We start from the raw sequence: 27,536 nt of genomic DNA on the forward strand, positions 1-27,536 counted from the left end.
AATTCTATAGGCTTTTTTCCTTTAACTTGTGCTGCAGTTAGTAATTTATTTTAAAATTTTGTACTATGCAACTTCTCTGATCTGAATTTGTTTATAATGCAGTGTGTTGTCCTACATCCAAAAAATATTTTGCAAAGCAGATTGATTTATAGGAAAAAGCCATATGGCTTGTGATGGGCATTGTGTATCACAATGCTGTACACATTTGGACTTCTAAAGAAATTGCAGGAGAAATGAAATACCTGTTTTCTGCATGTTTTGCTACTTCTCCAGATCAAGTGTTTGTGACTGACATTTATTCTTAATAAAGGCTTTTTGCCTTTTTTTTTTTTTTTTTCTTCACTGCAGGGTGTCAGTTTGCTGCAACTTGGACTTTTTAATATTCTCTCAGGGTTCTTTCAGTTTTTCAGAATTGAACCAAACATTCCAGTGAATTGAAGACCCTCTTCATTCTTTCTTCGGAGTGAATATCAGTTGTGAAAGAAAAAACGTCTATTAAGCCTGTTTTTGGACATCAGAAAAATACTTTTCTTCACACATAGGTACTTATGTAATTCCTGCATTAAAATAGAATGTTGTTGTGAAATAACAGGGAAGAAGGATTTCTTTCTCTGTCAAAATTTGAATATAACAATTTTTGTGAGGGACAGCATTGATAAAAAGGCACTTTAGGCTGCTTTTGTGGAAAAAAATGTATATATTATTTTGTTCTGTTCATCTGTTCTGAAAACCTGTAAGGTGTCTGTGTTCTGCTGCAGGGGCAGGAGAGGAGGATTATATGTATGCAAATAGTATCCAGATATTTGCTATCTAATTGTGATTTCTTTATAGATTCACAAATATGTGAGGTGGAAGAACATTTTAACAGATGAATAAAGTGTGGTGTTTCATAAAGGCTATTAATTCAGTTTTAAAGGTAATTGCCTTTGGTACTAAAAGGGTGGTGGGAGGGGATAGGAATTAAAGGTTGGGAGGAAGTATCTGTTTGAGGAGATAGGAAAAGGGAATTTGAGAATTGATTGGTGCTAGTGTGCTGTAAGTGGGTGGATGTGGGTTTTTTTTTCCTTCTCTCTCCTTTTTTTTTGGCTACAGGAAGTGATTTGCAGTGTTCACAGCCTTTTGTTGAAAAGGGTCCTTCTCATTTGTGTGAGTCATGCTTTTGCTGTGAGCGAGTTGGCAGCTCTAAGCAGGACTGGGATCTCAGTCACAGAAAACTGTTACTTCACCCAACCTTAACAAGGAACCAAAAGAAATTTCTTAAAAATATTTTTTTTTTCATTTTTCCTTATACTCTTTTCTTTTTTACCCTAAACTCTTGTTAACCCTCCGTGCCGTTATGAATTGCTTGCTATGTTAGTACAGGCATCTCCTGCACTGGCATCAGATTTGCCAGAACATATGCAGGAAAGCAGATAGAAGGGCATGCTTCAACGTACCAAGTATAACCGCTTCAGGAATGATTCTGTGACATCTGTTGATGATCTTATTCACAATTTGCCCATGAACAGCAAAGTCTCAGCAGTTGCTACAACTTCAGCATCACCTTCGTACCTGGTCTCACCAGAGGTTCTCCGTAAGGACCAAGAAGATGGACCCACCACCCTGTGTACCCTCATCCATAAAGTGTCCCACTTGAAACTCTCTAGCACGGGCAGCCTTTTGGGTATCAAAAACCTCTCCTCTGCAGTAAAGGAGCTTGCTGTCTCCAAATTGCAGGGAAGCTCGAGTGCTTCTAGTTCAGCAGCAGGGGCTTCAGACAACACATGTAACCTTGTCTCTGCCACTTCGTGTTCTCAGCAGGACATGAGCAAGATGAGTATGGGGAAAAAAGCACGGTCAGAGGAAATGCACCTGGGAAGTGAAGACTGGAATCAAACTAGCAGTTTTGTCAATAAATCCTCTCGAGGATGGCTGCACTCGAGTGAGAAGATCCTGGGACCTGGTGTGACGTACGTTGTGAAGGTTGGTCTGTTTTCTTCCATTCTCTGTTTTTATCAATGAAAAATTCTCTGCTTGTTTTGCTGACAGGATAGTCAGGCTGAAAGGATCTCTATTTGTATTTTTTTTTGTTGTTGCATAATACATTAAATGTAAATGCAGGAAGGAAGGGTTGGGAAGCTGAGTTAATTTGTTACATTAAAGCAAACCTGCAAATAATATTCTACAGCTGTATAAAAACCTTGTTCCTAAACTAAAAGCTGATTTGATCTGGATTTTTAGCCATCTTCTAATTGAATTTAGGTTTTCAGTGTTATCAAGCATACTATATATATCTTGGATACGTAGCTTTCAATATGTCTGGTGTAATATACAGGAGGAAAGAAAGACTCCTTGATGTGAGGAGAGCTGTTAATCATGCATGAATTTTTCAGTTTTAAAATCCTCTAAAGGCAAATGTTTTTTTAAAGTGAAATGATATTTGAAATCTTAGATCAGTAAGGCAGAAAGCACAATTCTTATTCTGTTTCACAATTAGAAATAATGTTGTGGGTAGAGCAGGAAAATGCAGCTTGTTTTACATAATGAGCATTCAGCCACTTTAAATGTTATTGCTCTTTTCAGTTCATTGATACAGCATATCAAGAGCAGAGGACCTTAAATTTACAGGGTAAATTTAATGTTTCCATATGCTTTGAAAATATTTTGAAACCACCTGTTAAAGTAGAGACTTCAAGATAAATGTATGTGTAATGTTTTTTGTAGTTAGGTAAGAGTCTGGTTACACCTTTCAGCATAGTGTGCAGAAAGTGCAAAAATGACATTATTGTCCAGAATTCATTCTTCAGTTGCCATATTTCATTTGCCAAGAGGCTTTTGTATCTTAAGAGTTAAACTGTTTTGCAGCAGGCTATTAATATTACAGGTCTATTTTTCGTGTCATCTTATTTTAGGTGTAAGAGTCACAGGTGGCTTTATTTCGGGATGCTTGAAAACTGAGTGACACCCTTGTTACTTAACTCTCACTGCTTTTTCTCAAGTCTTATTATCAAAAGCAGAGTGCACATTTAGCTGTTGGGGGACTAGGAAGCAGTTTTCATTTCTTTGTGTTAGTGGTGATAATAGATTTAGCAGGTGGTGGTAGATTGAGTAAGTTGGCCAATTCTGAGCACTATTGAAATTGCACTGCCTTTTTTACTACTCTGAAATTTACTAGGACTACAAAGGAGTCAGTGCTACCTTTCAAGCCACAAACTGCTGCTCTGTTACTCTTCAAGTAGTGTCTCAATAAAAATAACCAACTGATGCTAGACATAGTGGTCTTGAGACTCTGATGTTCTTTTGCACAGAAATACTCTGGTTAACAGAAGGTCATTTACCATTTTCACATTAGCTCAAGCAACTCAACCATTTTACTTTTTATTTTGCTTAGGAGAGTATAAGCCCAATGACAGCTGTGGGAATACACTGCTACTGTTAATTTTACCTGAAGTGATCATTATGAATCAGAACAAATACAGCATTCAATTTCTTAATCCTTTAAGTAGTTTACCTACTATATGCTAGAGAAAGTTGATATCTTTGAATTGAAAGGAGAATTAAAGTTTATATATATAGAGGTGGACTAACATTTACAGTTAGTAATTTACCCATATCTGAGATAGTAGAACAAATATTTAATTAGTGCAATTGATGTTGGGTATATGAAAGTGTCTTATACACATTGTATATATCAGAATTTTCAAAGTCAATCAAACAACTTTTAGGTGTTTGTTAGTAGTTTGTTAGTCATTAAAATGTATGAAATCTAGTTTATTATTTTTGTGAAAAAATAGGATGATTACTTTAACTTTGTGGTTTCTGGCATAAAGAATCACAGCACAGTGATCTAAATGTAAAAACAACGATTGAAAATAGGCACCAAAATAAGTGGTTAATGAATGAATGAAAATAAACTGATCCTGATTAGTTCCTAATTTTCTTGCTTATTAACTATCTCAGTTTTCCTTGGCAACTGCAGCATTCATATGGATAAGAATAGAAGTGCAGTTCCCAAATCCTTAAACATTGTTTGCTACCAAGGCTTTTATTCAATCAGTCCATCAAATCAATACACAGATAATGTAAACTGAGGGGAAACATTCCTTGTATACCTCATGGCTATACTGACTGTCTGGGGGACTAATACCATGTTTAATTAGTACCATATGCCTTTCAGAAAAATTCATATGCCATTTGTTAAATGAGACAAAAATTAGATTTGTTGTTAAGCAGCAAAGACTGTTTTTCTTTTTTTTTTGGGGGGGGGGGGGGGGGGCAAATGTGCCCCGGATTACAATTTTCTCATTAATCCACATTCAAAAGAGAAAATTTGTCATGGGATAGGGTTAGTTGTAACTACTGGGCAGTTTGATAGCTCATATTGGAATCTTCTGAAGTAAAATTTCAAAATTCCTATGTGCAATGTATGAAAAATCTGAAACTTCACAGCTGTTCCCACATTTTTACATATTACTCCTTTTTAAAATAGGCAGTGTAATTCTAATGCTTAAAAAGGATGCAGGTTTATGGTAAACTGTAGCTGTATTCTGATCTCCATGGTCTGCTGCAATGGAATTGTTTTCGACCATAAAACTGCTGGCACTTTCTAAATCTTTTACTCCCCATGGATTTCCTGTTGCATTTTTATATATTATAATATAAAAATTTTCGCAAAAACAACCCCATAAAACATTTTAGCAGCAAATTAGACAATGACCATAACCATATGGGGACATAAAGTAGTCAGGTACTGATACCTTATTTACTACTACTGATGGGCTGTTTAACAAATAATGAAAAAACTGGGTAATATTATAGACATTTTGGAGTTTATTTAAATAAGAGCACAACAGTCAAGAAGCAAATGCATTTTTGTCTTTAAGTAACTTGTGGCTGGATTTTGTAACAAGTGTCAATGCGTTTGACATGCTGTTGTTTAGCAGTTCAAAACCAAATAAACCAAAAGTAGTGTATAATTTTATATACCTATATGAAGTACATTTGAAAAAGTCAGTAAGATTTAAAGCCAACACAGTAGTATAGAACAGACCTGAGTAAATATAGTGTTAAAAACCAGACAGAAATATAGTATCTGAAAAAGAGGAAGGAAGAACTATTTCATCCAAAAGAATCACTGCAAGTCAGGCAAATAATATTTCAATAAAAAGGAAAATAAATTATTATTATTATAGCAAAGTATTTAAAGACTATAATCCTAACTGCAATTATTTCTTTAACATTCTAACACTTTCATTCCTTGTGAGGGAATAACAGCAGTTTATATCTAATGTGGAAAACAGACATCAATGTGAAGCTGTTCAAACACATTACCAAGTAAAGGCTATAGTTCTGCAAACATTCCTGCATGACACTGTTTACAGGAGCATTCTCATTGAAATAATTGAGGCTACCTTTTTACACTGGAAGTTAAGTGTGTGCTTAGGGATGAACTGAATTGCTGTGTCTCTTTAGTGGCTAACCCAGACTGCAAAGCACAGCCTTAAATAGAGCTAAGAAAGTGGAAACTGCATCATATGTCACCTTCCCCTAGAAGACTTCAGGGCTCTTTGGAGAAATGTTTCTCTTTTTTTTTTCCCCTTTCTGTTTTTCTGTTTTAGCCAGAATTAATTTACTCTCACTAAAAAAAAAAAAAAAAAAAAAAAAAAAAAAAAAAAAAAAAAAAAAAAAAAAATTTAATCAGATTTAATGTCAACCTTTGTCAGTCAGATTGAGGTAGTAGTGTTGGTTAATCACTGATCATTTGGCATGGCCTGACTAAAGACATACTCAGTAGGATTTTGTGCATCTAATTAAAAAAACCCAAACCACAATCCCAGAGCATCCTGTTTGTAATGAGGTTTACATGTCTAAGAAGTGTGTTGTGTGTTTCAACCATATGGTAATAATAAGATAGAATACTGTCTTTTTAGTTCAAAGTCTGCTACCCTCAACTCGGGTACACAAACAGTGTTAACAAAGACTAATGAAACTGGCTTACCACTGTGGGTTTTAAAGCTGCATCCATGTAAATAGGGGACAAAGTGACAAAGACAGCATTGGTTTAAGTAATTAATCCCTCCTATTGTACCATATTCCTGAGAGATCAGTTAGTGTCCTTTCCATTTTCCTTCATTGTTATTTGAACTATGAAAGAATGATATTGATGCCTGTTGCTCTTTCAAACCTTTCTTTCGATCTTCATGGACCTGAACTACTGAGGGTCTGCTGTACAGCCCAATAATAGGAAAAGAGCATTTCTCAGAGAAATTAGATCAGATTCTACGAGCAGAAATCATACCATAGAGTCTTTAATTATAATATTATTATAATAACATGAATCAATACTATTACTGTACATTTGCACACTTTTTTTCTTTCTGTAGAAAGCAAAGCGTATATTGATTTCAGAGTTGAAGGATTCAGCTGTCAACATGAATGTCTGTTCTCCAGTACATTTGGAGTGTTTGCATGGAGTATTTTTGTTTAAAACAAAAATTATACTCTTGCTAGTTATTTATCCTGCTAGTTATGTATGCCCTACAGTTTTAAAATCCCTAGATGAATTTAGCTGGTCAGTGTAGGAGGTAAAATTGCATTCAGGCAGAATTCCTTCTCTGTTTTTCCTTGGAAATTGGATTGTTGGTTTTTTTATTTGTCTTCCAACAATGTTTACAGTAAGAATATCATGTGCCCAATGTAAATACCTGCCACAATAAACACAAAGAAAACACACAGATGAATCAAGATCTTCAGTGAAAACTCATGCCCTTCTGTGCTGCTGGACTCCCTTGTCCCAGTGACAGGCTGCTTTTCTCCCCTAGCCAAAGAGAAATCTTGTCTCCACTAACCCAACAGCTATACTTGTGCTGCAGCCTGGCTTAATTTTATAGCTGAAAGTTCAAGTGAATGCACAAAGTATCAATATTAAATTTTCTTGTTTACAATGAGAAAAAGCTTGGATCTGCTTTGGTGTAGTGTCAGAGACAACCAGCCTTCCCAGCTACTAATGCTCTTTCAAGGTGATTTACTCCCCCATGCAAGGAAACAAATTTCATAGAGGAAGAGGGGTTCGGTATTGCTTCTCTGCAATTCTGCATAGTCATGCAATATTAATTTCATTTGATCCTATATATTGATGACAAAATGTAATATAGCTCTATCTTTGTCAGCTGCAGGCTGGTCTGAGGCAGAGCCTGTCCATTTGAGTTGTGATGGGAATAATGATGGGACTTGGTACAAGCACATTTCCAGTCATCCCTTGTTTTCTGGAGGGATCAGGCACAATTCAGTAAGGATAATCTAGAATGTTTATTCAATAAGTTAGATATTCCACTTGGTTTTTCAAATAAGTTTTCATAGGGCCAGGTGAGATTTCAGTCTCAAAAGGCTGAACCAGACAATACAAGTCACAGCTAAAAGTTCAAAGACTGAAAAAACCATGTCTGAAATTAGACAGAAATGGCAACCAAAGCCATGAAAAATAAAAATAGACAGGGTACAGGGTGACACAAAGAAAGAAATGTGAGGTAGACAGAAAAAGCTGTCTAGGCTTTTTTTTTTTTTTCCCTACATCACCATCACATTGGATTTACTGATACAGGTATTTTTATCTTTTTTTCTTTTTACCTCAGAATAATTCCTGAAATTAGAGACGTAAGTTGAACAGATACCTTAAATAACAAGGACATGACCAAAAGAGAGAGAGATTTTATCTTAAGATGTTGTCTAAGCTTGCTCAGCACCATTTCCATCCTTTGCATATATTGTTGCACTAAGATACCTTTATTTCCATTTTTGGCTCTTACTAATTTAGGAATTATACAAGGGAGGGAATGTCTCATGGGACAAAAACATCTTTCCTGACTGACATTTGACACTGCTTACCTGTGACAAACTAATTAAGAAACATAATAAGAAACAGAATTGTCGCTTTTTTATAGACAAGCTGCTTTCATGAACCACAGGACATTTTAGAAGCACCTGTAACTTCCCAAAGAATTGAAATGTTTCAGAAACACTGCCTTTGTCACCAAATGTAGGGGCCATGTTTTGTGTCCACATGTTGAATGTAGGTGCTACACTTCTACTAACTTTTTTGGTAAATTGTGTAGGAAAGCTAAGCAGCAAGCACTAAGTAACTGGAAACATTGTGTGAACTCTCTTACAATATATTTATTTCGGCCAAGAAAACAAAAGATGGAAAACAGGAAAGGCAGGGCTGCTTGGTATTGGGCACCAACTGGAAGCTGCAGGTGCCAATTCTGAGCTGACCCTGACCTTGGAAGTTTTAGGAGTGCTGGTAAAATGGGGTCTCAAGTGAGCCTGCTTGGGGCCATTGAGGACCTGGTGATACCTCCAGCCTCCCAGAGCTGCTCTGCCTCTTATGCTGCAAGGAAACTTTCAGAGATTTTTCATTATTTAAATCCAGCCTGAAAATTTCTCCCCATATCCCTTTTTTCTGCACAGTGGGGGTTATCTTTTGGGCAATCTAACTGAGAAGACAAGAAATGATAGCTTCGGCATAGGAGAGTTAAATATTGATGAAGACTCAGAAAAAAGATCTGGTTAAATTGCTGAACTCTTTCGATGAAGACCAGAGGTACATATAGCGTTCATATAAAAAAGTACTCCCTCTCCCTCCATGCATGTTTTGGATTTTCAATTTTAACAGTGACAGGTCCTTCCTACATCACACCTCCAAATGCACAGTTTAGAAAGCAGAACAGTATATGCATTTCAGATGCTTAACATGGGTTTTTGTTTGGCATACAGGTGAAAAAGCACCTGTTAGGTCTTTCGTCTTCTGAGTCTGTGCTTTAATGATACTCCTCACCAAGAAGTTCTACTTGCTAGTGACTCTCTTACTCTCTAATGACTGAGGAAGAACAAGTTCTTTAATAACTAGATATATTTACAGTGTCCTTATTTACAGTTTCAAATGTCTAATTATGATTTCCAGCTATTGAAGCATATTGTTTTGGCTGCAGAAGCTTTTGTGTGTTTTTGTTAAAGGAATTCTGATGTAGAACATAAGCTGTGGAACTAATCTGCATGGTGCTTTAAAGGGAAGAATAGCTTAGTGGATATTCAAGGTAGCAGCAAACAGTCACTGAATTAAAGTATGCAGCTGTGAAAATGAAGCAATTCATCTGTGCTACTGCAGTGCATACTCTAAGTGGTTCACACTGCAATAATTGCATTCACTATTATTATGTATTTTAAAAATTAAACCTAAAAAGCTTAGAACTCAACCTTGTGGTGTTTTTTCCTCAAATGTAGCTTTTTTAAGGGAAATGTTTGTCCCATACAAAAAATTGAGGCTTAATGTAGAATGTGTTTACATTTAAAATAATAGAATAAATAAATGTCCAGTGTGAGCTTCTGATTCTAACATTCCTGACATTTTGCATGCAAAAACATTTATCTGTAAGATACGAACATAAGAAATATTGTTCATGCAAAACTACAGATATGGTATTTTTTCTGAAATCTTGTGAAGGCTCTGTTCAATTAGCATCTTTACTACATAAGTATTTTGGGGCATGATGTTTGCAATCTTGTTTCAGCCACCTGCAAGTAAGAAATAACAAAAAAGTATTTTATTTGAAGATGTTTTGTTTTCAACCTTATTTGAGATGGAGATTAGAAAATAGTCAGAACCAAAATTTGTTTCTCAGTTATATCTTTCCCCTCTCTAGCAAGAATTGAGACCTCAGAGTTGGCTTAAGAAATTGCTTTTCGAGATAAGGTATCTTCTTTTCCTAACTGAATATTTTGCCTTTTTTAAGAGATTCTGAGTCCTTACTGTTGAGTTGATTGTGAGATTCTGCCAGAATGCTTTCACAGGGTAAGACAATTCATAGGAAGGGTTGGCTATAATTTGCCACTTAAGAATTGTTAGTCTGAATATATTGAGACATATAATCTATTTTTTGCTACAGAAACAAGTCAGTGTACAAGAGGAAATAGGAAGGTGTTGACCAGAGTTGGAGGTATTCTTGGGAGAACTGTGTTCTCATCCATTGCTGTAGAAGCAGACCACATGTTTTCAAGAGGAATGCAATTGACAGTCATATCCATCATCATCTCTACTAGTATGAAAGCTCTGTTGGTTTACTTGTCTCATGGAGGATTATGATTAATTTAAACTGAGTGGTTGAGGCTTATCTGCAGTTGAACCCCAAAGAAGATTTTCTTGTCCGTTTCCACTCAATCAATCCTTAGAATTTTCCATCTGTATTGGAACGTGCATTCTTTAATGAGGAAAAAACCTTTGGGGGAAGTATTGATTCACTGTGAAGTTCTGTACATGATTACTTACTGGTGTAAAAATTACCAATTGCAAAAGTACGAAAGCACGGAAGAGAGCCTTTCTGTTTTTTTCATGGCAGCATATGTTTATGACACATTTTTGGTGCCGGATTCTGATAGTGTCTAAATATAGGGCCTTTTCCTCATTCAGAACAAGGCTGCCAGTGCTTCTTTCACACAGGATTGCTGCTTCCAGGTTTGCTGTTTTTCATATAGCAGGAAAGCACAGGGCAGAGGTACAGACTGGGGGCTTTGGCATATACTGTTAGAGCACTGTCACCAGGTGCCCCCAGAGACCTGCATCTATGTCTGAAGGTATGTCTTGCCCCAAGGGGAGGGAACGACAGGGGGCTATGGCATGGCTGGGAGACCATGTTAGCTAAGCACCCATGTTAGATAAGATTTTAATATTGTGTTATGTGTTAAGCAGATGATTTAAAGGCAAATATATTTATATTCCAAAGTATTCAGACTTTTCAGAGGAACTGAAATCTCTAGCACCTTACTTAAAACTCTGTGACTACTGCTTATGAAAACTTCTCTCTGAATATCTAGCCTTGGTTCTGCCCACAGCTTTTTCTAATATTATAACTTACTCTACATTAGAAATGTCACAGAAAAAAATTTCCATTCCATTCTTCTACTGAAAGTGCCTAGGTAAACAAGCATAAATGTGAATGGTTTTGTGCATGCAGGACCTCCTTTAAACCACACTGCTATCTGTTCAGCTGATGGTAGCCAGCATTTTCAAAGGCTGACTCTTCTGCTCGTCAAATGCTTTGTATTTTCAACAGCACCTGAAGCGAGAGGGTGTCCTAAAGACTTCTGTGATGCCAGAGTTTGGGGGAATTGTTTGCTGTGATCATGGCAGGACAAAGGGTTTCCCTGACGTTCGACAACACCCTCTTAACAATGGGCAGTTCTTAAAGTAAAAAAGAAAATGAACAAAGAAACAAACCCCCACAAAACAAAAAAGCAAAGCCCCACAAAACAAGAAACAAACAAAAAAGCCCACAAAAACAAAGAAAAAAGGTTTTTGCACATTGGAGTTCAGGTCTTGCTAATCATTGAGTCCAGAAAGATTTTCCAGATTCCCAAATCTATGTCCCAGTTGATTAGCTAAGCCACATCCGTGGGTTAATGAGTATGATGTTATAAGGGGCCTTTACATATATGTTTTTTCAGTACGAATGCAGTACCTCTATATTTAAAAGATTTCAAGTGTTAATTCAATTAAATTATATGAATAATATACATGCAACTACACTATGGTTTCCATATGAAGTAAAGAAGGAAATGTATGTTTTGATAAGCTATCTTCCCTTTTTGTGCCCATGTCTTGCTGATTAGCAGAGTTAAATAATTTTGTCGTGCATGTCTCAGTCAAACTAGTAAGGTATTCAGGGGAATAAATGTTCTTGTAAAGCACAGTTAAAAAACTTGGAAGCATTGTGGCACTTACTATTTAACTTAGTTTGTTTTATTAAAGGGAACACTTTCTGATTACAGCTCCTTCTTAGACTTGTGTTTTTTAAAATTTTTTAAGAAATTAAAAAAAAAAAATTTGTGGACTTTCTTTCTCTACTTCAGTGGTTTAGAAAGTGGGTATTGTAAATTCAGTTAAGCTGGAAATTTCATCTAATATGATATCAAAGTATTGAAGGATTGACTTACATATTAATTGGTGAAGAGAAAAATTCATTTTAATACTTATCAATCTTGCAGTCTTTGGCTATGGCCTGGGCTGCTTTTGTGTTGATTTTTTTCTTTTCTTTTTTTTTTTCCTCTTCTCCTTTTCACACATCAATATTGTTACTAAAAATCCTGCCTGTATCCACCATTACATGTGGACAAACTTACTATCTTGAAATCAAGTCTTGGGCTATTACTATTTTTGTACTATGGCCTGCTTGTTAGTGGGCATCTGGATTTGAATCTTAATATGATTTAGGATAGATAGCAAACCTGAAAGTAATTTTTCAATATTGTGGTACATTGGGAAACTACCAGTGCACATTACACAAGCTCCTTTAGCTGTTAATGGTAATACCTGAAATCAGAGGAAACTGTCATTTTGGTGCATAAATAAATGCATATTGCACTAGTAGGAATAGAATCTGAAATAAAAGCTCTTATTTTTAAATAAGGGAGTCCTCAACCATAGTTAACTAGCACTAGTCAATTCATACTGACTACTCATTTACTTCCATGGCATAATGTAATTCTGGACTAGCTCTTTGGTGAATGAGAATAAAATGTAAAACAATAAAACCTTCAAAACCAAGCAAACGATTCCCCCCATCCCTTAAGAAATGAAAAGAAAGAAAATGTAGGCGTATGACTTGAGATATACATGAGAACCAGATGTGGCAAGTAAAAAGATACTCACTTTTTCCTTTCTGCACATGCCAAGTAAAAGCACAGCCTAAGCATGTGGGTGAGAAAATTGCAGTGAATTGCCCAGCTTATTTTATTTCTGTTTGAGACTTAGATCTCCATACAACACCCAGAACCCCAGGAATCAGAATCTAATTTTTGAGCCCCCAGGCTTTTATCTGCAGCTGTGCAATGTTAGAGCATACTTTGGATACATCAGTATTTGAAGGCGCAGGCTAATTTTTGTCTAGTAATAAAATTATTATGTCTGTTTGCTGATGTAACCCTGTTATCTCTCACGTGGCTTGTACAATGCAGGTACAAGCTGCAAAGTAGTGAACCACTCAGATCTGATGATGGTCATCAGGTTACACAGATTAAAACCAGTAAATCTCAATTTACTAAGAATACCCATGCAGTTTTGATGAGCTAATGACACTCAGGTAGTTTGGATTAAGAGGTTAGGAGCTCTTATTTTATTTGAGAGTAGATGATGGGTAGGTATGCACAAGGCAGACACTGATCTGCTAGACGTGTATGTAGGTTGGACTGCTTCAGTGTTGTACGGAGCTACACCCTGATGGAATAATAGAGTAAGTCTTGCTACATTTTTATAAAACTATTTCTTGCTGTTGTTAGTGTCATCTTCTCAGTCCAACAACGGATAATTTCTTGGTATTTTGAAGAACTTGTTAGAAAGCACCAAACAAGGTTGTTCATATTTCTGGAGCAAAGGGCTACTCTGACAGTGATTACTCTCTTTTCTTTCTTTTTTTCTCTTCTTTTCTTTTTTTTTCTTTTAATCTTGGCTCCAAGTACGCAAATGCACTCAGCCAGCATTCGTGTCGGTTCCTGAGGAGTGTTGAGAGATCTCAATATCCTCTTTTATACAGGCTTCAGTTAAAAGTCTTAGTTGCTGTACAGGAATTTTCTGAGTCATAAAGAAGACAGGTACTTTAGGGTGTACGGAACAAATCTTTGCATATGGGACGAACCAGAAATCTGAGACATATACCCTTCTCTTACACTAACCTGTCAAAATCATAACTAATGAGGATGGAACCACATGGAATGAGAGCTGCATGGTTCAAGCAGAATGTGGCACTCTGCTACCTGCAAGGTACTGTTTAGCATGCAAAGTACAAGTTATGAATCTAAATCCTCTGAATGGGAAGGTATTCATTCATATGAAAGATTTTTTTGCTTGGAACATAGTACCTTTCAGTGTACACAAGCTGGAAACTCATTCAAATATTAGAAAGTCAACAGAAGGCAGAATGTTATCTGAGAAAGCTTGGAACTGGTAGTCCCAAATCCTCCTACTTCAAGGTGGGCTACATCTTGATATATTTGGTTCCTGAGCAATGAGAGGGAGGATGATAGCAGGAGCTCATAAATTTCACAGTGCACAGCTGCTGATTGGTTAGAATATACATTAAGTGCTGGGTGAAGAGAAGCTTTTTTTAGAAGTAGACTGTTTTATAACTATATTTTAAGTGTTTCATGGAATGCCTAAAGCAAAAGATAGCATTTATTTTTAATCAGGGTATTTATTTGTCAAAATAAATGAATAATTTATTTCCTTGCTATCTTGGTTGTATGTCTTCTTTCTGTGGATCCTTGTCAGGTTGTACTTCAAATGGATATTTTTAGACAGCAGTGTTGGTCTTGGGGAATAATTGAAGCATAGCAGTAGGTGAGTTATATGTCCCTGTAGTTGGCCTTTGGACCTTTTGAATGTCAGTTTTTATAGTAATTTTGTTACTTGAAAACATGCCGTGGTGATTAAGTGTTCACATCTTTTATCCCAGCAAATCAGTTGCCATCTTTACATTGATCAGTCAGGAATACTGCAAGCCTTACTATGTTGTGTTCAGCTGTCTTTGTGATATACATAAAACAAGTACAGGGTAATTTTTCCATCTGACCTTCCTTCAGTCTGATCTTGTCTCTATTTTTGTTAATGCAGATCAGGTAGTGTGACTCAAAGGGGTCTGAATGCACGTCTTCTAAGTATGTTTATGGGTTTTTGTCTACTTATTCGTCTGTTTATTTTGACAGTGGCTTGTGTGCACATGTTTTTGTGTATTTATTTGCACGCCTGCATGTACTTGTCAAAATACCTTCCAGAGTTTGCTTCCAAAATGCTGGACCTGGTTCTCAAACTCGTGCAATTACTTTGCTGTAAAAGACTTGTGGCAAATATAGGTAAGTGAAGGAACAAGTGGAATCCAAGAGTGTTTTAGTACTGAGAGGTCTAAGCTAACAGGTTGATGAAATAATGAAATTTCTTTAACAAAGAAATCACAGGGATACCTTTGAATAGTCATACCATTTGCAGCATATTTAATTACAAAAATATCTCACGTGAAATAAATAATGGGCAAAATTAATCTATGAAAGCATCCTGGATTAAAAGAAAATGTCATAGAAAGAAAACAGGAAAATATTGATCATTGCTGTTTATTGGCATAAGTTAAATGATTTCAGCTGATTATCTCAAGTGATGCTAAAGAATTTAATCTCCAAGAAAATGAAATCACCCTCTGAGATAATTAAAAATAAATTTAATGGCTTAACTTCCTTCATCAGAGCATAAAAATGCAGTTGTATATGTTTTAAGTACTCAGGCAGAAGTATATGTAAAAAAAGGAATTTATTTGTAGTAAGGTACAAGGATTGTCTAATTTTGCACTGATAGATGACAGTTTGAGAGTATTATCTTTAGGTTGAAAGCTCCATGTTCCAGGATCTCTTTAGACAAGACACTTTTTCAAAAAGCATAGACTTGCAGATTTCTAAAATATTCTAGGAAATGGATCTTGAGATAACCCTTTTCAAAAACTGTATGCTATAATAATGCAAGTTCAAACAATTTAATGTATAAGAGTCAGTTGATGTTCTAGCTAATTTTATTCAGTGTTGTGATGACTTCATAGCATTTGATGGAAATAAATTAAGTAATAGTTGATGTGTGAAAACAAACTAGATATTCCCTCAGCCTGTAAGCATTTTATGACATACATGTTTCTATGGAAAATCTTTGCTGAAATTCTACATATTACAATTACTGATGCAGTCATTCTCTATTTAAAAGATTATTTTTTCAACAAAAATAAAATTCCCAAACAGGAAAAATTGTGGCCTCACTTGATTTTTGCACTGGTTTCATCCCAAATAGATTGTATTATGCTGTGAAGATAGAAAAACTGATATAAAACTGATATAAGAGCTGATAGAAAAACACAGTGCTACAATAGCATAATGATCATCATTATCAGGCTCATGATGTGAAGACTCCTCCACAATTCCCCAGACTTTCAAAAGTCAAATGTATGGTTAAATACTTAACCTACATGCAAAGATACTGCCATGGGTTATGCCAGTCATCAGGCAGTTTGTGCAAAGACAGCATCCAAATATCTGACAAGAGCTTTAGCTCCAGCAGAGTTTAGCATATGCAAGTTATGCCCACTTTTGGAAGCAAATCTAGAAGATTCACCCCAGTTTTTTCTCACTCCCAGTGATGGATACTGTTGAATTTCAGCATCTTTCATAATGGTACTTCCTTTTTTCCACAGACATGCAGGGTAGAAATCTTAGTCAAAAAGTCTGATCTTGTCTTAATATTAGCTAACCTTCATGTAATTCCTTTCTTGAATGACCCTGTTAAAGCCATTTCTCATGGGTTATTAGTATATTGTCTTAGCATTTTCCACCTTTTTACTACTATAATAAATGAAAATACTAAATCATATCTATCCCTGAACTGGTTATTAAGAAATTTGGTTGCTGGTGTTTTTTTCACCTTTCCCTGTTATAAGCTGCATTTTTTGTTTTACTGGGATTTAGTTCTCTCCCTTTTAAATAACTTTGTCCTATTAACCAGTAGCAGATAAATTCCCTTTACCACACTTCCTTTCTCATTAACATTATTTTTTACTTTGAATGTATCTAAAGTGGACCAATTAAGATAGAAGGAAATGAAAAAAGGCACATCAACGCATTATAAATTGAGTGTATTACAGTGACCAGGCTAAACATAAAACTATATGTTGAATGAAATGTGACACTTAAATAAAACAAATGTTTATGGAACAAATCTGTGACATAGAACAGCATAATCATAACAACCTACTTTAGACATAGGACAAATCAAATAGAAAAATAAGAATTACACATTGCCTTTTAATGGTTAGTTGCACTTCTCCCAGAACTCAAGCCTAATTATAATACATTTTCCAACTCTTTTTTTTTTCCTTACAGTACTTGGGCTGTATAGAAGTCTTACGGTCAATGAGATCTCTTGACTTCAGTACTAGAATGCAGGTGGCAAGGTAAGATTTTGTACAACTATGCTTTTTTAAAGTAACTTCTGAATTCTGTCCCCAGAGTGAAATGGCCAGAAAGATGGCAAAATGCATGGTAAAGTCCACTTTTAAATTTTGCTTTTACATGTAAATCCCTCATGTGATTATTATTAATACAGTTTCAGCGGGACTTAAAAAGCTATTTTCTCTGTGGATTTTTGATATGCCAAGAGCTACTTTAGAAAATTTTTGTCTGTTCGTTATGCCAAGTAAAGAACTTATCTGGGTACCAATTTAATGGCTTTTAAACCAGTGAGAATTAGAATATACTTAAAATCTATGATATCAAAATTAATCTAGGCAGCTGGTTTGGAGCCCATGCTTATGGGTTTTATAGTAATTTCTTAAGAAAAGTTTTCAGCTAATAAACTATATAACTATATGCACAAAGAATATAAAGGAAAATATATCACCACAATGATACCAGAGACAAAAAAAAAAAAAAAAAAAAGAATTATTTCTTTTTCAGACTGTGTGTAAGAAACAATAAGCTTGTATGAGGTTCTTATGGCAGTTCCTTTAAATGTATAATTGCATTTTTGTAAGAGCAGTATATAAGTACAAGACTAAAGAAGTAGAAATGTCCATGAATTAATTTTTTTCTATGAAAAATATTTTCTGAGAGCTACAGGAATGGTGTTTTGCAGGCATTTTCACTTGAAAATCTGAGTCATTGATTTCAGAGGAATGTAGCAATGATGTCTTCTAGCAACTGGAGACTACTTTTTCAAACTCTGGAATTGAAATGATAAAGAAATCCTTTTCAAAGAAACACATATAAAGTGATATGACTGGATACAGTGCTTGAATTTCAACCCTTTGAGGCATCTTACAGTTGATAATAAATAAATCTGTCGTAAGCCATATATCATACCATAAACAGCTAAACATTTCTTTTATTGAATGAGAAAAATCACTTGTTTTTAGGCTTGGATGCTAATCATATGCTCTATATGCATTGACTTTGAGTTACACCTGCATACAGCAGTTTTGAATTGGGTCATGTAAGTCCTCACAAAAAGTTAACCATTGATTTATCAAGATGCTGCACTGATGAGAGGCATAGAAGCCAAAGGACAGATAAATGACAGAATCCCATTTTTCAAACAATGTTGACTATGGAGGCATTTGATAATTCACCTACTGTACTTTTAGAAACGTATCATGTACATTTCTGATGTATTTCAGCAATGACCTTTGAAAATTATTTCATATCTAAGCAGACTTGTAGTTCCAGTGTAGGTGGTACGTTTATGTTTACCACTTGGAAATTCAGTGATACTGGCTTATGAAACAGTTGTGATAATTATTTGATTTGTTTTCTATATGTGGAAGTCAATTCATCTTAATTTTTCTGCACAGTTTCCTTCACTGTATGCCTTCATTGTAATATTGTTGTACTTTTCTTACTTTCTAGCTTAAAGGCACTACTCTGACATGAATACATAAGCATATTTGGTGATCTGAAGCAATATGGTCTATGTAAACAAAATGTCTTTGCCTTGTAGTTCCTCCAGTAAAAAACCTAAAAGTTTATTGGCTTCTACCGTGAAACAAACTTAGAATTGTATTTTTTTTCTGTTGAAGTTATAGCATATATCACTACATGAAATAATTTTGTTATTCCACCTTCCTCTAATTATATCTAGAGCACAGAATATTTTTTTTTTCAAGCAGGAAGCCGTATCTTCCTGGTTTGCTTTTTATTTTGCTTTTACGGTTTTCTATTTATCATAAAACAATGAAATCTCATAATTTTTGTAATGTAGTTTCTGATCTAAAATTTTTAGGTTTTTAGGTAGCTTTTGAATTGGGACCTAGAATCTTAATCTGCATTTCGTTAATTCATCTGGCTCTAGGAATCCCCTAGTTATGTCCTAGGTTTTCAGTACTCACATGCTTTGTTATGTAGCTTTTCACATACAGGCGTGTTGTTTATTAAGAAAACATTAAGGAATTGCTGGAATTCACACATGCTAGTTAATTTACTGGTGTATTTTAAGAAACATAACGTAGGCCTCAAAGTATGTACTAAATTAATAAGGCTGATGTTCTGATATTACAGGCACCAATTTCCTCTTAAGAAGGCATCTGGTACCAAATCATCTGTGCAGCCCTTTGATTACAAATAAAATAAAAGCACCTGAAAGTTACATTTATGTCTACTACATCATACATGTATTTTTAGGCATATCCATTGCTGATTTCTCTGCAGCTTTCCACCAGTAAAAAAAAAAAACTGTCCTGGTAGCCTGATGGCTCCTGATGTGGTGTGGCCAAGGCTTAGGTCTGTAGTGTTAGCTGTGACTGCAGCAGCCAAGGAGCTAAGGTCCATAGCTGAAGTAAAAGCTTCTCTGTGTAAACCTCTCTGTGCTGTTTCCTCTAACCAGAGAAATAGATGTCACAGCAGCTGCGATCCCTTTCTGACCCACAACTTCATAAAATTATCCTACTGCATGCATCACACCTGTTGGATCTGTTATTTTTTCAAGACCTTTCAAAACCAGTCATAGAAGAAAGTGATCTGTCTTGGACTGATATGACTTCTGGCATTATGGAGTATTTACTAAGTATGATTAAGAAAAAAGAAAAAATGAGTCAAGTTACTTGACTTATTGTGAAAGCTTGATGCATTTCTTCCTAATAAGTAGGCATCATGTCTGACACATACAAAGAACTTACTCCCTTTCTAGCACTGTATCACATGCCTGTCCCTGCTTCCTTTCTTAACCTTACTTTTTCTCCATGTTGCAGAGCTTAAACATAAGCAGTCAGTTATTAGAAATCCTAAATTTGCCTGTTTTCTGCCTTCAAGTTATTCCATATGTCACTTTATGTCTCTGTCAGCTTTGAGGATGAACAAATCCCCAAAAATAAAATAAGCAGCATCAGTTCCTAGAAGAAAAAAACTTGTGGGGCTCAGTAATGGCAGGGTAAGATGTAACCTTCTGCTCTGCTTGAAAACTCCTGGTGTTATTTTAGACAAACTGTTAGTCCCAGTCACAGACAACTCTATGATTAAATGAATTAGTGCTTGTAAATGGCACTTAAATTGTTGAGTGAGCACTTAGAAATTACTTAAAAATTGGACTGAGATTTCCACTTATCTGGTGAATTAGAGATAAGAAATTCATGGGAAAAGGTTGTGTAGATAATTTGAATGGCTTTGAAATCACAGCTGTTATAATGCATTAGGAAAGTATATATATAGTGTGCATGCACAGGCATATCTGAGAAATGAAGGCTTCAATTTCAGGAACTGCATCAAAGCCCCAGAGTAAATACTTTGGTCAGCAACCTTTCCTTCCTTATTGCAGTCCTGTGAAATATCAACTTGTGCATCTAATGCTGTCTTACCTATCCTATCCTGTAACTTGTATTTGTTTCGCCTTTTCATTTTTTGTACAATATAATGTTAAAACTTGCAGCAATATATTTATCTTTATGTGACAGCAGTGAGCAAACACATTCACTTGGCATATTCTTCATCAGATCTTAATAACCTTGGTGGTTCCTTGCAGTGGTATTACTGCCCTCATTTTGAGTTGAAGGAAAAATGAACAGTTATGTAAAATTTCTAATTGGTTTTTGCCTTTATCATTACACATATGAAGTCTCAAGATTCTCTCACTACAGGAAATAGAAGAACTAGAGTAGTATTAATCAGTTGTATTGTATTTATTCTTTCCTTTAATGAATGTAATATCATGTGAATCCTTGAGCAAATAAGAGGATGCGCCAGACAACGGTCAGCTGTTACACATAATGAAAAATGAAAGCCAGCTGAATCTACGTGTTGCATCTTTAATTATCCAGTGATAATTCTTGTAACACATGTGAAGCCAAGATGACTTTCTTGGGCAGTAAAACAAACAAAAGCATTTAATTTTCAACATAGTGGAGGAACAGGAGGAGTAGCAGACAAGACTACTGAGCTAACCACGGGTGGAAAGTGGTTAAAGTTCAACCGAAACCTACCATCATCGTCATAGAAAGGGGCCACTCTTAAGCTTCTTTGGCCAGGATTTGGCCAAACTTCAGGCTTTTTGTAAAAACAAATGTTAAAAATCAGGTAAAATTCTTTTGCAACACGTGCAGTGTTTGCAGTTCATGTAATATGTTTGTATGCTTATTGTTAAAGCTATATTTGTGTTGTATGCATGAGTGACATGCACTGGTTTCAATTAGATGTTGCACGCACTGTTTGTTGAACATCTGAGTCTGAACTACAAGGATGCATGTTCATTGACATTTAATTGAATGCCATCAGTTTACTGCATGCAGCATCATAAAGTCACACCTTCCCGTGCCAAGTAAAATATGACGTTGCATGTTGTTTTAATAGCAATAGGTCAGAGGTTGGAAATACCTCATATGAGCAGTGGACCCAAATCCAAACTCTGATCCCAGTACTCTGCATTAATACATACCTCTGTTGGGGTCAACCACTTGGAAAATATTCCTCTCCAAATTTGAGGCCTGAACTTTATTAATAAAATTATTAAACCAAATACATTTATGGCAATATCCCTGGAGGAGAGATGGTGGAAATCCAAATGTTAGAGTTGTATTTGAGTCCAATGCTAAACAATATGAAGCAGTTTAGTTGATGCAGTGTTTCACCCCTATCTGTGTTGTTTGCAGAAATTGTCAGCAAGCATCACTGAAGAAAAGGGTGGAAGACATTGAAAAGCAAGAATGTGCCTCTTGTGATTCTTGAAGGCAGATAGGTAATCTGTTATCTGCAGTGAATTCTGTGTTCAGTGTCCTCCTTAACATGCTGTCATGCTTAAAGGTGAGTTAAGTTAAGGTGTTTTATCTCTGCCTTCTTCCATGTGAACTCTGAGTGTGGGGTGGTGTTAGGAGATGGCAGAACATATAGACCATTTGCAGCTGCAGGAAGAGGTGGGCACAGTTACTTCAGAGTCAAAGCTGTGGGAAGCATGAGGTGCTAGCTGCTACTTGGTTCACCAGGAAGCAAAAGTCTCAAAAGTGGATGGAGACATCCTTATAATTTGTACAGCATACCTCTGAGCGAGACAATAACGGCTAGAGTGCCTGGTAGTTCGAGAGTAATTTATATTTGCTAGTTAAGCTATTATTAGCACAGAAATGGGATAGAATAGGGTAGAATAGAATGGGGTAGGTTTTTGTATGCCTAAGACTGGAATCTTTCCTTTTCAATGCAGTATTCGTTGGAAATTGTTACCTAATATTTGGAATAATTTTACTAATATGTGGTAATGCCAAGCCAGAATGAGAGCAATTAATTGAGCTCCCCCAGTCTATGTGCCTTTGTAAGAAAACAAAGAACCTCTTGGAGGATGGGGAAGGTGGAAAGTTGGAAGCCAAATAGTCAGGGAAGCAGTGACAGATATCACTGTATCCTGGATTTTCAGAAAGATGGTGACTCCTCATGGGTCTGCAGATGCAGGATCTGAAGCAGAGTGGTCTTAAGATGTTTTAAATGCAAATTGCAGTATGAAGTTAACAATTGACAGAAATCTGGAAACCAAAACACTCTCAAGTTCTGCTAACAGCACCTGGCAGCTTGATTACACAAATAATTGATGGCACAAGGAATTTGTGTGTGTTGTTCTCATGACATGTCCAGTCACACAAGACACTTCATCAACGCTGAACAGTCCTTTTTGGCAAACACAGCCCAGATATTTACAAAGTGTCATCTGTCTTACACAGAGCTCTTGTAATATATCTCTCCAAAGTCGTCCTTTAAACATGAAGCCAGTTAGGCATTAGAGAAAAATATGTGTTAGATTAAATATTTTCACTCTACTTCTGTAAAGTTTCCTCTGTCTGCCTTTGATATATCTGCTAATATCTACTCTTTGAGAGAAAATACTTTAGTAAATGACCTGAGGCTGGGACCAGTTTGGAGATTACTATGAACCTGATTTTGCAACAGAAGACAGTTTTAATTTCTCTCTTCATTTCTCTGACCAGGACAGTAGCTAGAGAGCAGGCTGAGTGGAAAAAAGCCTGAAGGTCATAAAAGACATTAAGGGATTGAGCTACTTAGCAGATGTAAACCTTAAAGTACTTTTTTAAGGTATTTTTGGTGTCATTGACTATATTCTTGACAGTTAGAAGGTTGTCTATAAGGAAGGTTTTGTAGCTTTACATTCAAAACCAAGGTTTCATATACCCTTACTTTATGTTCAACAAAGCTGTGTATGCATGCAGAGTTAAGAGATATAGTTAAGGTGTGCCAGTAGGATAACCAAGTTTCACTCTACATTTCTTAAAATAAGACCATTGTTCAGAACTTTTGTATTGGAAGAAATCATCAAGATCAGGTAGATTTCTATGTTATTGATGAATGAAACTGGGTTTTCTGAAACTTACTTGCATGTTATGGAAGAAGGTATAAATTGTACAGAAATTGTATAAAATATTCCTTAAAAAGTTAGATCGTCTGTAAATACTGAGAACAGAACACTGAGCATGCCAATGGATAAAGAGTTTCTTTGCCAATGAAACCAAAGAGTCCTTCAAAGTGCATTGGTTTCTATTAGGTGATTAATCACTAAAGATGCAGGAGCATAAGAATAACTATTATTAGATGGATTGCATACTGCATATTTAATGATGTGGTATTCAAAGCCAACCACTTAAGTGTGTAAAGTTTATTCAGTAAACCAAAAATTAAGTTGGCCAGCTTCCTTTCGTTTTCTGCTTTTAGATTTTTTACATGTGAGAAAACTCCATTTGAAGAAACGGAAAGGGGAGCTGATGAAAAAGAAGAGTTGTCGTCTCCTTGCTCTACAAGTGACATCAGCTTGCTTGACACATCTGCTTGATGTCACCTTGTTCCACAAAAGTTTTCTTCCAGGTTTCCCATGAAGACAGGCTTCCCTTCGGTCAGGATGGTAACAAATGGCATGACTTGGTCTCTGCACCAGTTTCTGTGGGGGTTTCCCTTCAGGGGTGCTGCTGCATGGTACTCTGGATTCGTGGCAGTAGATGCATCTTCACCACAGTTAGCCTTCCCTTTCTTTCCATAACCTTGATTCATTCTCCTTTGCTACTTCTTTGGCCTTGCATCCTCCAGACATGGTCAATCTGCTGTCAAATACTGGTTTAGTCTTCAGAGGTTGTGAATGTCCCCTGTGCTACTTCAGACAGCGCATGCTCATTTTGTCTGTTTTGCAAATGAACAAAAAATATATAAATTATTAAACAGACTTCTAAAAATGTATTTTTGGTCTCTGTTTCTTTTTATTTAAATTATTTTCTCTGAAGCAAGTTATTTTTAAATTTAGTACAGACTTTGTTTCTTCTCAGCAAATACTGCTACAATACTTGATAATGATTAAAATTGACAGGAACTTAGTACTGTTAAGAAATAACTGTGAACCTTCTGAAAGTTCTTCCATTTAGAAAGTCAGTCTTTTGCTGTCTATTTTTCAACCTGTGAAGTCCTAAGCTTTTGAGGTGGGGAAAAGTAAACTCGGGAACTACAGGACACTAGAATATCTTAACAAGTGAGTGTTAGTAGGTTTTAAATATTTTGATACAAAACATTTCAGACTAAAATGTAGTCACATTTTCTCATCTCATTATTTGAGATGGTTTTACTTTTTCCAAATATGCTGAGAAAATCTGTGCTTTTTCTACGTGTATGTAATTTCCCTGAAATATGAGTTTCAGAATTCTGGGGTTTAATAAATTAAATCATATTAATTAAGAACAGGGACAGCACAATCAAAAATTGGAGAATATTTTCATGTGATGATGTTTCATAGAGGAACACATTTGAACTTCCTGAGTGGACTACATTGTATAACAGAATAAAATATCACTAAAGCTATGAATGATACCAGGGCATTAGCCTTTTTAATGAAACTAAATGGCAATTAAAATGTCCTTTTTTCTTTCTCAGATGTCAAGCCACTTTAAAGCAGTATAGGTCAACCTCAGAAAAATCCGATTTTTTACTGAATGCAGTTGAATGCTGATATTATATTCAAAATACACAACATGTTTTGTGCCAAGAAAATTACTCCACAGTATGATCATCTGCAAAGCAGAAAATACTCTTGGGCAGATTTGGAACTCAGCATGCGGTCCTTACTGCAGACAGCACAGTAACTAATTTTACAAGAGATCAGCAGAACTCTGCACTGATTTTCATCTGAGCCTGGCTAATGGAGCAGGATGTGGCTTAGAAAGGTGTAATGTGTGTCTATGTCAAATATTTTTGTTATTAGAAAGGAAGCAAATGTAATCACATCCAACTTTCCCAAATTGTGCAATATTTAGCCATGCAGATATTTAGAGAACTTTTGTTTTTGCCTTCCTTAGGCAAGTGTTTCCATTAACAAGTCAGGTGATGGCATGCTCAGCCTAGTGGCAATACCTGGTCCTGGGCTTGATTTATAGATAAGGTGTTTGTGCTGCTGAAGCATTTTCAAATTTGATTTGCTAAAAAAAAAAAAAAAAATGGTTACATCTACCCTGTCCTACCTAGCAGTGCAAGCTGAAAAGAAATCTTTAGGCCGTACTTTCCACATCACTAGGCTATCTGGCTATCTGATCCGGGAACTGTTACAGAATCATAGAATGGTTTGGGTTGGAAGGGACTGTAAAGACCATTCAGTTCCAATCCCCTGCCAGGGGCAGGGATACCTGTCACTGGACCAGGTAGCTCACAGCCCCATGCAACCTGGCCCTGAACACTTCCAGGCCTGGGACACCCACAGTTTCTGTCAAAAACTTATTCCAGTGCCTTGACTCCCTCACAGTGGAGAATTTCTTCCTAATATCTTGACTAAACCTACCATTTCAGTTTGAAGCCAGTCCCCCCATCTTATCGCTAAATGCTCTTGTAAAAAGTCTCTTTTTACCTTTCTTGTAGGCTCCCTTCAGCTGCTGGAAGGCCATGTTAATTCACTCTATAGTCTTCACTTCTTAAGGCTGAACAATCCCAATTCTCTCAGCCTCTCCTCATAGGAAAGGTGCTCCATCCCTCTAAGCATCTTGGTGGCCCTTGGATAAAATGCATATTCAATGCAGTGACAGATGTTCAGTCGTCCTTATTCTCCTTATTTTCTTCAAATACTGCTTTTAGACTCCTTAACTCCCACGCAGGAAAAGTTCTGTACCTTCTGTTGAGGGCATGTAAAGAGTTGCTGCCAGGACACTCTGACCTTGATTACACAGAATTGCTCTATGAATATGTTTTCTGAAGTTCCCAGCATTTTCACTAAAAGCATTGTTAATGTGAACCCTGCAGTTGCTTGAATACATTTAGTATTCACAGAGGTTCAAAACCAAAAGACTCTCAGTCTTCCCACAGCCTTTGGAAACACTGAGTTCTGTAAAACCAAGATATTTTACCAAAGGGAAGACAGCTGGAAATCGTATAGTGCTTTTTTACGGAGTGAGAGGATGTGTAGCCTGGTTGTGGGTTTTTTTGTTTTTGTTTTTGTTTTTGTTTTTTTGTGGTGGTGGTGGGGGGTTTTGTTGGTTGTTTTGGGTTTTTTCTTTTTTTTTGGTTGTTTGTTGGGGTTTTTTTGTTGGTTTTTTTGGTTTTTTGTGGTTTTTTTTTTTTTTTGGTTTTTTTTTTTTTTGTTTTTTTTGTTAGTTTTTTTTTTTTTTAAGTCTTCTGTGCTCTGCCAAGATGGGGCATGCAAGTAGTCAAGGCTGCCTTGTGAAACCTTGCCCTGGGCTTCAGCCTTTTCACCTAGTTATTTCCTCTCCTATCTCAAGTATCAGTTTTGATCACCTTGAGGTTGATCCTAGGTCCTTGAATCAGATGAATCTATTGAGTAACACACAATGTCTAGTTATCAGGTTGCTGGCAGATAGGAGAGGTAGCAGCAAAACTGCTACAAGATCCAACCCTGCCCTAGAAAAATAACAAGATTGCACACATTTTTTGTTGAGTGCAGTGGCCTGAAAATCCCCTTGTCTTTCTGTAAGTTCCATGCTGTCGCTAGAGAGAGAATATGACAGGGGCAAATAGGAAGAGAAAGGAAATTACAGACTAATTTATCCCTCAAGCACATATCTTAGAAATCCAAGTCCTTTCTGTGAGAGGCAAAACCTACAAGGTATCTCAATGTACCTGTTGAATCACTGGAAGAGGCAAAGAGATGACAAGTGTTCATAATGTCTCTGTGAGAGCAACTTGCAGTCAAAATGCCTGGGAAGCTAAGATACACCTAGTGAAGCAAGAGGCATGGGTCTGAAAGACTGAAGTGGGCTGGAGATTGCCACTGGCCTGAACTTCCCATTCTATTACCTCCAAAGGATTTGCTTCAGCAGAAGAAATAGATGGGAAACAACAAGTTTTAGCTCAGTAGCCAGAGAGGATGACTCTGTAAAAGATGATGTCTGCCTGTTTTTCTTGAGTCAAAGAAAAGCATTTTTGGTGAATTTTTCTTTTGAGAGGTGTACTATTTACTTTTCCCTGGTTACATTTTCAGGAGTAACCCTTGTCTCAGTATTATGGTGATCACTGTGTAATGCTTGCTG

At 36.2% G+C, this 27,536-nt stretch overlaps 1 protein-coding gene and 1 long non-coding RNA gene across 3 annotated transcripts in view; both read left to right on the top strand.

The window, feature by feature from the left end:
* Positions 1-1,422: 1,422 nt before the first annotated feature.
* SHC3 (SHC adaptor protein 3) overlaps positions 1,423-27,536 on the top strand; it is a 51,084-nt gene continuing 24,970 nt past the window's right edge. For both annotated transcript variants that reach the window (XM_053932723.1, XM_053932722.1), the window contains exons 1-2: positions 1,423-1,962; positions 16,933-17,003. In XM_053932723.1, coding sequence (XP_053788698.1) covers positions 1,423-1,962; positions 16,933-17,003 — 611 coding nt within the window. The remainder of the gene's footprint in view (positions 1,963-16,932; positions 17,004-27,536) is intronic.
* On the top strand, positions 20,238-24,255 carry LOC128782393 (uncharacterized). Its single transcript, XR_008428761.1, has 3 exons — positions 20,238-21,108; positions 21,681-21,831; positions 23,740-24,255. It is a non-coding gene; the product is annotated as an uncharacterized LOC128782393 (long non-coding RNA).

This window comes from Vidua chalybeata, chromosome Z, assembly GCF_026979565.1.
Source record: "Vidua chalybeata isolate OUT-0048 chromosome Z, bVidCha1 merged haplotype, whole genome shotgun sequence".
NCBI classification, from domain to species: Eukaryota; Metazoa; Chordata; class Aves; order Passeriformes; family Viduidae; genus Vidua; species Vidua chalybeata.